General features: G+C 42.3%; 1 protein-coding gene across 2 annotated transcripts in view; it reads right to left on the reverse strand.

Annotated features, from left to right (window-relative positions):
* The window catches only part of LOC109295822 (putative RNA-binding protein Luc7-like 2), a 42,268-nt gene extending 29,897 nt beyond the window's left edge, over nucleotides 1-12,371 (reverse strand). Inside the window, exons 1-2 of one of the 2 annotated variants that reach the window (XM_019514894.1) lie at nucleotides 12,153-12,371; nucleotides 10,426-10,520 (exon numbers count right to left, since the gene is read on the reverse strand). In XM_019514894.1, the coding sequence (XP_019370439.1) occupies nucleotides 10,426-10,520; nucleotides 12,153-12,210 (153 nt within the window). In that variant the 5' untranslated portion in view covers nucleotides 12,211-12,371. Of the gene's footprint in view, nucleotides 1-10,425; nucleotides 10,521-11,224; nucleotides 12,115-12,152 lie in introns of those variants that run through there. The other variant, XM_019514896.1, reaches the window with a different exon arrangement.
* Nucleotides 12,372-12,397: the final 26 nt, after the last annotated feature.

The following is a 12,397-nucleotide window of genomic DNA, read 5'->3' on the forward strand; positions in this document are numbered from 1 at the left end:
GGGGGGAGAGAAAAGGAATCTTACTTGCCATAGTAGCTCAGGTTCAGGCTGCTGCCACTGGGGGATATCCCAGGGGGCTGGGCTGTGCCTCCCACGACAAAGTTCCCAGGGTAGGGTGGAAGTATTATTTCTTCACCCTAGATATACTGTTAAACATGGGGCTGCTCCTGCTGTGACAAAGACTTCTGGTGGGAGAAGCCATACCCACGCTCCCTCTAAGTCAGTGCCAGGGGCTGGTATGCTGCTTACCCTACCATGGTTATGCTATTGAATATTAACAGTTGAGATTGTCATACCACTCTGAGGCTTTTAAATGGCATAGGATATAAAAAATCTAAATAAATACATAATAAAGATATCTATATCATCACAAAGCCCTTCCTTAAGGGACAAATCATTTTTTTTTTTAACAATTAACAATCCTACCACCTGTGTCAAGCCTTTCTTTTTGGCAATGTCTTGAGTCCCAAGATTTCCTAAATTAAAAGTTAACCAACTTTAGACAAGAACTCACATGCAGACTACTGCAGGCATGTGCAGGTTAGATCTGCAAATCTTACAAATTATGTAGAGGTTGACATACTGCTTACTCTGGCAGAGTTTACTACCATGCACATTTAAATGAGGTCATTACGGTAAATAAGGAACTATGGATAGCAATGAATTCAGCATGCTAAACGGCATCTCTTTCAAGCACATCAAATGCAACTGATATGGTTAAATGAATAATGTCTTTATGAAGTCAGAACAGATGAGGGAAAATGGATGGGAATTAATTCAAACAATACTGAAATGATAAGGGTACGATGGGAGAACAGCTGCAAGCTGACTATGCACACATATGCAGGTGATTCACAATCTTAGCACTGAATCTAATACAGTTCAACTTCAGGAAGCTTAAAAAGAAGTTACAACTAAATAGGCCTGTCCCTAGAATCCAGTTAGAGTGACAGTATATTAGATACATAATGTATTACTGTTGTTTGTCCCTTTATCTCTGAGACAAAGCATTACGTGGGGCTGCAAAGGGACTACTCAGAAGCTGCAAACCATGCAAAATGAAGACAGACTTATATTAAAGCCAAGGATAATACAACTGTATACAGCATGAATACTGCCATGAGTAGCACAGGCTCCTGTTAAGTTTGAGAAGAGTAGTTTTTTGTCCTGACTTTAGAACTATAACATTTTTTTCCCTTAGAAAAAAAGAGACCATGTTTCAAGAATATCTGGAGCATATCAACAGATTATGGAAATTAGGCCATGAAGGCAGCTGTCAGATGATTCTTTTAGAGAACTGCTAAAAATATCACTGATCTATTTATTATAAAACAATGCCTCAATGTTGTTTCGGCATGGTGAGTTACACTCTTCCTCTTAATTCCCAGATTCATGACACATGAAACCTGAGAAAAAAAAACAGGAGATAACATCAGCCTCAGCAAGTGGAGGCTGAGGGGGGATTTGGTGGCTGCCTACAAACTCGTTAGGGGAGATCAGCAGCAAATAGGAACGGCCCTATTCCCCACAGCAGCACCTGGGGTGACGAGGAACAATGGCCAGAAGCTGCTGGAGAACAGGTTCAGGTTAGAGATTTGGAGGCACTATTTCACTGTGAGGGTGGCTAGGATCTGGAATCAACTTCCTAGGGAAGTGGTCCTCGCTCTTACCTTGGGTAAATTCAAAAAGAGGTTGGACGAAAACCTGTCTGGGGTCATGTGATCCCAGCGTGTGCTCCTGCCAGTGGCAGGGGGTGTCATACTAGATGATCTGTTCAGGTCCCTTCTGACCCCAAACTACTATGAAACCATGAAACATAAACATTTAGTTTATTTTCTAAGTTTTACTCCCTTTCCCAAGGTTTCATCAGGCAGTGACATCAAGGAAGAAGTATGAAGCTATATGCTTAGCAGGATTGCTGTTCACTCATCTGCTAGCAAACAGAATGATTTGAGATTTGGAGGCAGTGGGTGAGCTATGGCATTCTGAGGCTATCAAAGGAGGGATTTCTAGTGGCAGCGAGCAGTCACTTTCACCACCAACCCACTAGAGCAGGGGTAGGCAACCCCCGGCATGGGTGCCAGACTGTGGCACATTTTGCTTGGCACACATGCCTCTGGGTAGATGGTGGGGAAGGGGCCAGGATTGGGCCCCTTGTAGCTCCCCCAACATCCACCCCTAGCACATCAACATCTTACAAGTTGGAAGTTGTGGGTGTTTTCGGCACTCTGCCCAAAAATGTTGCCGACCCTGCACTAGAGTGAGTACTTGCCTATTTTGGGCAACTCCACTAAAGCAGCTGTACTACCAGAGCATGAGATACACTCTGGGAAGACACTGAACTTCTGAGCAGAGTACAGCAGCCAGCTAAAGTCACAGTCTTCGCACTTCTTTAACTGAATGCCAGATAGTAGTAGAAACCCTTACTCCACTCAGAACTGAAATCACTCTGCTCACAGAGATAAGGGTCCTCACCTGGCACAGAGGCACTCTGAGATGCACTCACCCAGTCTGGCTGGCAAAACAAGTTTTGTCAGCAAAAATGTACATACCAGAGTCTTGCTTAACTTACCAAAACGAAAGAAGATAAGGCTTAAAGCGAGCTTGAGTTTTGAGGTCTTATGTTTCTAGAGCATTCTGAAGAATGGGGAAGGGCTGGGGTCTTTTAGTTTTACACGTGCATTAGCACACTTTTCCTAAGGTGCATTAAATTTAGTACCTCCAATGTGAGCTACTAAATTAATGCGCAGCAGGCTGCCCTAATGTGCAGTTGTGCACATGCACGCTTTTTAGGTGACAATGCACAGTAACCTATTTTACTGTGGATTAGAGTAACAGCATAGTTTTTGTTTGTTTGTTTGTTTTGTGTGGGTTTTTTGTTTTGTTTTTTTACACATACCTCTTTAACGCAGAGTAAAACAGGTTACTGTGCATTAAAGTGTACATATAGACACATCCACAGTTATCTTTCAGACTGGATGAAAAATTAGGTTGAAGTATGGAGGAGTCTGTTTACACATACCTTTGTAATCTGGTGAAGTAACCCCCATCAGATTAGAGAGAGCAATTACAAATTTTGAGCATTTTTGTGGAAAAAATAACTTTATAACAAAAATAAATTATGATAAATCTAAAACAATGTCTTGGGGAAGCTGTTTGATGAAATATCCAAGGAACGTGGGCTGGAATGAAACTTGAAGTTGTTAAATCCTATAGGTACTTGGCTGTGATGTTTACACCTTTTCCATCATGGAAACACCACATTCAGTTGGTTAAAATTAAGGCAGCCCAATCAGCAGTGGCTATAAAGAAATTTTATTTATACCACAACAGGATGATTAGAGATGTACTGGAAAATTTGAAGCCATGGAAAAAATGTTTTTCCCCCATTTTTTGTTGTTTTTTTTTTCCTGGAAAAAATGCAATATGCAATACTTGTTTTCTTAACACCCCTTCCAGCTCTAAATTTACTTTGCTACTTTAAGAATATAAATGTATTATGTATAACTTGGTTTGCTCAGAACATGATCATGTTTGGTATATTTACTGAATTTAAAAGTATAGTTTATTTAGGCAAGAATTACAAATTTACTAATTGAATTCACTTTGAAACATTTTTAATTTTTGTTACAAGAGGAGCTACAAGCTGCTGAACTCTAAGGAACCTAGCATCTCTTAGTTTTTGCCAGTTTATGAGAAGCAGGCAAAAATTAAAAGTTGAAAACAGAAACCATCAACATTATAGCCAAACAAAGAAAGTTACTACGCATTCTGGACTTAGTCTCTTCCATAATGTCAAGCACATACAGAAGACACTCATTTTTAGAAAGAAAGCTGAGAAAAGAAAAAAAGGCAGAAAAACCCCGACTCATTGAATACAAATTTTGCTATATGAAACTTTGTCTAATCAGTCTCATTTTCTGAGCTATCGCTATCAGCAGTTTTTGCTTCTTCTAATCCTTCATTTTTAACACCTTCGTGGACTTCTGAAAACTGAAGGTTTGCCCTGATTGAGACAAGCTTCTCTACTCTTTCACATGTTAGTTCATTTCTTGATTTGGTGCATTTCCAAACATAGACCAGTTTCTTTCACATTCTGCAGAAGATGGAAGAATCTGAAGCAGGCGAGAAGCAAGGAGTCAGAGGCTGTATTGTTCAAAGGCCTTGCCACCATGTTGCAGGAGGAATATGCTTGGCAGTCGCAGACTGCATTCCTGGACCAAATACCTGAAGATGTTCTGTATTCTGCAACATTTGAAAAGTACCTTGCCAACATCAAGTCCTAAGTATGTTGCTTGTTTTGTAATCCAGTCAAATGCAGTAGCAGTGCTATCATCATCATTCTGCCTTTGAATCTTGGATCCAAGAGATTTGCAGCAGCATGAATTGATTGGCAACAAAATTCTTCCCGTCTGTTAATAAAGTCTTTCACTTTTCTTTCTTCTGTACTTGTAAGTGGAGATACACTTCAATTCTCAAAAGCAGTTGATTTTATCTGGACCATTTGGTAAAGAATGTCTGACAAAAGTGCAGTTTGATTCAGGTGCAGTGATTGCTGAAGAAATTGGCTTTGCAATTTTTAGGGAGTTCTGCAGCTGAACTCAGAAGACATCCTCATCAAGTACAGTATTCCTTACACTTCTGGGTAGGTTAAGACCCTCAATTATTACTGTTTCTTGAACAGCTTTGTTTTTTAGTAAACTTTCAAATGAGATCACTACTCCACCCCATCTAGTTTTGCTACAGTTTGTGTCACTATTTTATTCTTTGCATTTTCTTCCTGCTTCTTCTTAAAGACTGCAGCTACAATACAAGTAGCTTTTACATGTTTTGTAACTTATTTTGCTCTTCTATAGATCTTTTGCTGTGTCCAACTTCACAATATCATTAAGAAGCAAGTTTAGCCCATGGGATGCACATCTGATTGCAGTTATATGTGGATATTTATCCTTTATGATCTCCCATGCTGCTTTCACGTTACTTGCACTGTCAGTCAGCAAAGCAAATACTTTACCACTCCCAATCTTATGTAGAACTTCACATATTTTACTACTGATATACTCTGCAGTATGTCTGTTCTCTCGTTTCAATGTTTCTGTAAAAAACTGGTTGAGGTGTTATCACAATGTCTGATTCCTTCTTCCCGCACATTTGTCCATCCATCTGTAAGTACTGCAAGACACAGGGCTTCATTGATTTTTCCTTGCAGATTGCATTACACGTTCATATTCTGACTCTAAAAGAAGCTTGCTCAAAGACTGCCTGTTGGGCAAACGGTATGATGGTCTTAGTAATGTAAAGGACTCCTGCCAGTACGCATTTTCAGCTACCGGCAATGGTGTCCCAGAAGTAAATATATTGCTCTTGCAAGAACTTGGTCATTTTTTTTCTGTTCTTCAGGTGTCATCTTGTCTACAAATTAAGCTATTGAGAGTCTTTTGTATACAGTTGTTGGTTGCAATATTTGGTTACCTGAGGATGTTGATTGGGCACCCCTTTGTGATGCTGATGTTATAAAAGAAGCAGCAGCAGGAGGAGGATTTCTGGATTGAGAACACTGGAAAGAGCTACTTGCACTTTCACCATCATGATCTACTTCCTCCTCACTTATACCCAAGAAGGATTTTTTAATGTCAGGGACACTTGTTACATATAAGGATGTGTTTGGCCATCCTAGTATCATTTGGAAATGCATATTTCATTTGACGTTATTTGCAAATCACGCTTTTTTCTCAGACTAACTTGCAGTGTGGAAATGCTTCCATACGCTAGAAGTTGGTTGTACCACTTTGCTGAGGGAGAAAAAAGAAAAATGTAATTTAGTGGCTAGCTTGCATATATAAACACTAAGCTACAGCATGTAGAAATTTAGTCATGGTGATGGAGAGGCCTCCTCAGAGTTAACTGTGAACAATTTCCCTGCCTTGCAGACCTCATCTCACTGCTAAGGTTGGGTGATTTGTCACAAAACATCAGATTAGTAGGAATTCAATTATGAATTACATAGGTTATGAAAATATACAAATGCAGCTAAAATATAGTTGAATAAATTGAATTCAGAGAAATGTAAACTCTTACCTTTCAAGAGAGTATACTTTCTTTCAACTCCTTCCTGCTGCTTCTGTACTTCTGTGGATCTCAAGGTCACAGGGCCAGGAGGAGGCAGGTTCTTCCAACTCTAAAACCTTTAGATTTACTTTGCCTCCCCTCCTGAGGTTTTTAAGCAAGACGGCAATAAGCTCGTTTCTAATTTTTACAGGAATGAACAGATGCTGCTGCCGGTGTCCACACCCAGTGCTTTGACACTTAGTCAGGAGGACAGGAGGAGACCACCAACCTCTAGATCAAAAATCAACAATAGAGGAAGTGCACAAGCAAAGGCGGCACTGAATCCTTCTTCCTTCTTTTGTGAAAACAGCAGTGCCCCCTGCGGGCAGAAATGCATCTTGCTCTTGCATTTGAGAGTTGTACTTTACTGCTTGCCCTTGGCATACAGCAGAAGTAGGCAACGTTTTTTAGCTGGAGTGCCGAAAACCCCCACAATGCCTACCTTGGAAGGTGCCAGAGTGCCAGCACGCCAGAAAAACAAAATGAGGGCAGGGGGTACATGGCAGGATGCCCTGCTTGTGCCCCTTGCCCCCCATCCAAAACCTCCGCCCCCCAGCCTGGGCTCTGTGGCTGTCAGCAGCTACCCAGAACCTGGGTGGGCTGCAAACATCTGCTGCCTCCGCACCACAGCCCCAGCTGCCTCCCAGCCCCAGGCTCTGAGGAGGCAGCAGATACCAGCAGTGCTCCCCACTGTGCTGCCCTCACCGCTTCTGCAAAGCAATGTTGGAACCCAGTGCGGAAGAGCACAGTGGGAGGCACAGAAAGCTGCCTGCTCTGAGCTCCCTGTTGCCCTGCCACACTTTCTGTGAGCATGCTAGCAGCGTGGGCAGCGGCGCAGGGTTGTTCCCCTCACTGCTGCCCATGCCTACAGGGGAAGTGTGGCAGGGCAGCGGGAAGCTCAAGAGCAGGCAGCTTTCTGCACCCCCCAGTGCCCTGCCGTGCTGGGTTCCAATGCTGCTTTGCAGCAGCAGTGAGGGCAGCACAGCTGGAAGCATTGCTGGTACGTGCTGCCTCCCCAGAGCTCGGTCTGGGAGGCACCTGGGACTGGGGCAGAGCAGCAGCAGATATTTGCAGCTGGCCCAGGTTCCGGGTAGCTGCTGATAGCTCCGGAGCCCAGGCTGCTTGCAGCAGGGCTTTCATGGGAGCAGCCCAGGCTCCGTGGCCATCAGCAGCTACCCAGAGCCAGGGCCGGCTGCAGCCAAGAGGCTACAAATAGCCGTTTGCCTTTCCACCCTGGCCCTGGGCAGGCAGCAGGTGCCAGCACAGCGACCTTTTGGGGCTGGGGAGGCAGTAGTAGTCTCCCAGCTGCAGCTGGTCCCAGCTCTGGCTAGCTGCTAGAGCCTGGGCTGCTCCCAGCAGGGCTTGCAGCGTCCCAGTTGCCTGCTGGGAGCAGCCCAGGCTCTCTTCCGGCTAGCAGCAGCTATCCACAGCTAGGGCCGGCTGCAGCTGGGAGGCTGCAAACAGCTGCCACCTCCCTGGCCCCAATGAGTGCTGAGGAAAAATGGCCTCATGTGCTATGCTTGGCACATGTGCTGGGGGTTGCCACCTCTGGCGTACAGGAATTGTAATGATCTGATACTGTAGATAGTCTTACATAAAAGTCTTCCTATTACATAGTTATTAGAAAACATTTTTGTGGACTAAAGGGTAGCAATATATGAACACTTTATCTTAAACATTTTATTCATCATTCTAAAAGAAAATATTTCATAAGAGGTTTTTTTAAATTTTGCCAAAAATTTTCAATTTTTCAGAATAAAACAAAAGAAGTCCTTGGAAAAAATGGGGGGAAAAAAAAACAAAAAAATCCCCAAAACTTTCTGCCCCTGAATTTTACTGTTTTTTTTCCAAGCCTTCACAAGTCCAAGGATGATCAGTCCAAGCTCCCATATTAGCATATAAAGTCAAAGTTGCATCTCAGATCCTTTATGGTGCTGAAGTATGGGGCTATGCTGCCAACAACGAAGTAGACAACTCTCAGAATAAGTTTCCCTGGGCTCTTTTGGGTCTTTCTCCTTCAACTCCTGCATCCTTGACAGGATTAGATTCCATTTTAACTAATATAATCATCAGAATGGCAGGACTGTGGTTTAAAATCCTGCCTCTTCTGTTGTCTCACTTGCTCGCACAACCAGAATGCTCTACCAGAATTCCAAACTGGAGGCAGCAGTGTAGCAGAGTGCCCCCATGATGGCGGGGATGGGGCGGGGACAGAGTGGGGGCGGCAGAGCGCTGCCATGACGGTGAGGATGGGACAGGGATGGAGTGGAGAGGCCAGTGCTGCTGGCCTCGCCTCCTACCCGCCCGGCAGTCCCCGCTGTCATGATGGGGCCATCCCCACTATCTCACTTTGCTTCCAAGGAGCAGGGCTGCAAAAGGGGGAGGGGGAGGAAGGACAAGGCCAGGGCTGCTGGCATTGACCCCCCCCCAGCTGTCATGGCAGTGCCATCCCACAGCAGGGCCAGAGCAGGGGGGCAAGTGGCACTAGCCTCACACCCCACCGCAGCCCTGCTCCTTGGAGTCAGAGGGGGAAGGAGAAGGAGCAACAGGCCTGTACCCGATATGGTGGTGGTGGTGGATAATGGGGGAGGAACAGGGTCGGATGAGAAGCGGTGGCAGGGCCAGATGTGAGACTCCATCGCTGCCTCCTCAACCCCCCCTCAACCAATGGCACAGAAACTGAGGAGCAGGTGGGCGAGCTTCGGAGGGGGGCAGCCATAGGCAGAGTGGCAGCAGTGCAGGGTGTTGGGTGGCAGCACTCCATTATTATTATGTTTGTATTTCTATTATTTTTGTTTAAATTTATATTATGTTTCTATGTCTGTTATGTTGTTTTCGGGAGCATGGCTTTCAGCCAGAACTCTTAATAAATTGAACTGAATCCGGTGAAGTTACAAATGGGCTTTGTAAATGAACCCTGAATAGAAAAAGTCCAACTACTAAGAATCCATTACATTTTCTTTGTTGTTAAAAGAAAACAAGTCCTCCAAGTCAGCTGCACAACTTAATTTTTCCATTTTTTCTTCTTTGCTTTTCATCCATTGGAGCTAGACTTACATTTTTAGAAGCTACTAAGAAGGATAGACCAGAACTTTGAATTACTGATCTTGACAGAGAATGTCAAGATTAGTAAAATAGGACCAAAATAGGGATGCGGGACAGTCCTGTGAAAAACAGCCACAAAAGGTACTAAGTGCACTCTTTTGGGCATGGTAAAGATAAACTGGACCAGTCAGCATGGCTAACTGGTATCTGCATGCCATACAAGGTGCCAGGTACATTGCTCACTAGGTCCACCCATTTCAGTACTTCTGTCTTCCAACTAGGGTACCATTAGCTCCTGTGTTGCTTGAATTATCCAGGAATGTCTTCTGGAAGGTCGAAGCACAGAAAACTTGTGAGAAAAATAATGGGAGGTGAGATCCTGCTTCAAATGGCTAAACATTATAATTCTGCAATGCTACTGAAGTAGAGGTAAGGGTTGCCCATGTGTGGCATTAGGAGTAGAAGCAGGAGGAAACCTCTGGGATTGTCATATTGCATCCTTGTACTACTATTAATACTCCTGGCACCAGGGAAATGCTGCAGCATTTCACCAATCAAATATCTCTCACTCACCCTTTAATGTTTAACAACAGTTCTGGGAACAGAAAGCAGTTCAGCTAGAAGGAGATGAAAAGGAAGCAAAAAATGTGTACTGAGAGAATTAGCAAAAGAATCTGACTGATCAACATGTCACACAGGCATGGCTGCTGAGACTCACAGAATTAAGGGTGGTGGTATCTCAATATTCTTTTCTGAAGAAGGAATTGCCTTTGAACCTGTTTTTGAGCTTTGTGGGAGTGGCACAACAGTCAGAAATAGAGGACATAGAGTAGATTCTGCAACAGAGTCTTCTTTTTCAAGAAGTGATTTCATGTGTAGCACTGCACCCTAGCTTCAATTCTAAATATCCAATGTCTTTTGCTGCTTTTTTTTTTTATCGCTTTTCCAATACAACAAAAGTGACCGAAATACATGCATATTGTATAGGATACTATGCATGCTAGAATAAGAGAGAGTGAATTTGAGAAATACATTCATGGATTGTGGGGGAAATAAGACGGTACAAGGTGTACACCCAAATATTTTGGCTACACACAAAGAAGATGCCTATGCTACGCTGAAAAACTAACAGGAAATCAAAGGCAGATATTTGCTGAAAAACTGCGAAGTTAACACAGGTATCAAAAAGGGTATATTACAACAATTAAAGAATGACTATATTAATATTTCTATTTTGTGTCTGAAAATAAAATGTAAGATTTAGCTACATACAGTTCCAGAGAGGACATCATGAGGGCAGCAATTGAGGAGGTGACTCTTGCACACTCTGTCATCACTGAATTTGATTCGCTGACGGGTAGTGTCTCCTGTAATATAGAAGCAAAGACACTCCAGGTTAGATGTGTGGGGAAGCTAGCCTCTTTTCACAGGTTACATACAAATGATTAACTTTCTTTAACCTACAACAATGAAAATTTAAGAGAAGCTAAAATTTAGAAGTACTATTTAATCCCTATCCAAAGTTTAAATATCTTACACACTATATAATGTTGTTTAACTATAAGTAAGCCTACACTTACACTTTAAAAGCATGCCTGAGGCTGAAAAAAAATCAGTGTCAGGTAAAAACATATCTTTGCTATGTAGCACCTCTTTAAGATGCTGCACAGGTGGCTATTCCAGAACCTGTATAAACTACACTGATTAACTGTACTTGGCAATTAGCATATACAACAGCTTTACAAACATTTAATATATACTAGGAGTCTCCACTGAACCCCACCTGCCTCTTCTTCTATTAGTTTGTTCTTGGATGCAAAACATCCTCTTACTTCTAGTGGGGCAGTGCAAACAGATGTCAGAAACAGATTACATGCTTACAAACCTGAAAAAAAATCTGTCACACATATGGATATATTGCCTACATGCAACATTACTTTTCTAGAAGCTTACATAACCCATATCATAAACCATATATGCTGCATGTTGCTGGACTGGGAGAATTTTAATTATATCTTCATAATGGCAGGGGTAGTTCCTATTGAATCAGCAGAGGCATCAACCTGCTTACCACACACCGAGGTCCAACCGCAAGTTTAAATATTCCCATCTGTGAACAAGGTTGGAGACTAGTTCCAAATAATCAACTAGTGAGGTTACAGCTATTGTTTTATTGCAGAATTCGTTTCCTTAAAAGTCATAACAGAACTGTCACCATTCAGGTTTTGGAAGTGAAGTCTCTCATAAGGATTTTTTCCTGTAAAGATACAGGAGTTATAAAACATCTAAATATCCTTTCAGGGTGCACTATTTATTAATTAAAATATAACAACCTGTGAAGATTGCTAGTCAATGAAAACCTACCGGTGAATTACTGAAGCAAGGGCAGCTGCTGGAGAAAAAGTACGACTTCAGTTTCCAACTTTTTCCCACCTCACCTTAGAATATGTTAAAAGTGTGGATAAATTTTGCAGTTATGAATGTTGTCATTTCATTATATTGAACCTGAGACAGCTAAGAGGTCTTAATCTATGAAATGGTTCAACAAACCATTAGTTAGATAACCATACAAAAAGGATGCTTTTAGTTGTTGTGTCGTTTGTTCTACGTTACCTTTTTTTAAACATCACAGCTATGTATAAGTAAACTAAATGCAACATTTTCAGATGGCTTAAATTTCATCCACTTTACTAAGCAAATAAAAAAACTCTCCAAAACAAGACAGACTTAACTGCCTGTAGGATACAAGAAAATCATAACACTAGGATTCACAGGCTAGAACAACTTCACAGCATATCAACAATAGGTCTTCTAGAGGCTAAGTCTCTTTTGATAGGCCGTTTGTAATACTAAAAAATTTAGAGTTATCCCTTTATAAAATCATGCCTGCCACTGTAGTGAAAGACTTTCTGGGAAGGGGGAGGGCCCATTTTTTTAAAAAACATAACTGCGTTTGTTCCACATTCATTAACACATCTGAAAAGTTAGTGATAACTCACGGCTCGGCGAATGCGGGGCCTTTCTGACACTCCCTTGCAGACTGAAGTAGGCAGGCATAGATACATTGAACCTTTATAAATAAAACAAGGGGCCAGATTGTTCAGTTTGTATAGAATAATAGACTCTGCCAGCAATTTCAACACAGCATCTAGAAATACATGTTGACTGTAAAGATTCATGTACATAAAAGCAAATGAACAAAATCAGAGTATTAAGAAAAGACAGCTGATGGCCTCATAGGACT

This window comes from Gavialis gangeticus, unplaced genomic scaffold (genome assembly GCF_001723915.1).
Source record: "Gavialis gangeticus isolate Ggan-Ray unplaced genomic scaffold, GavGan_comp1, whole genome shotgun sequence".
NCBI classification, from domain to species: domain Eukaryota; kingdom Metazoa; phylum Chordata; order Crocodylia; family Gavialidae; genus Gavialis; species Gavialis gangeticus.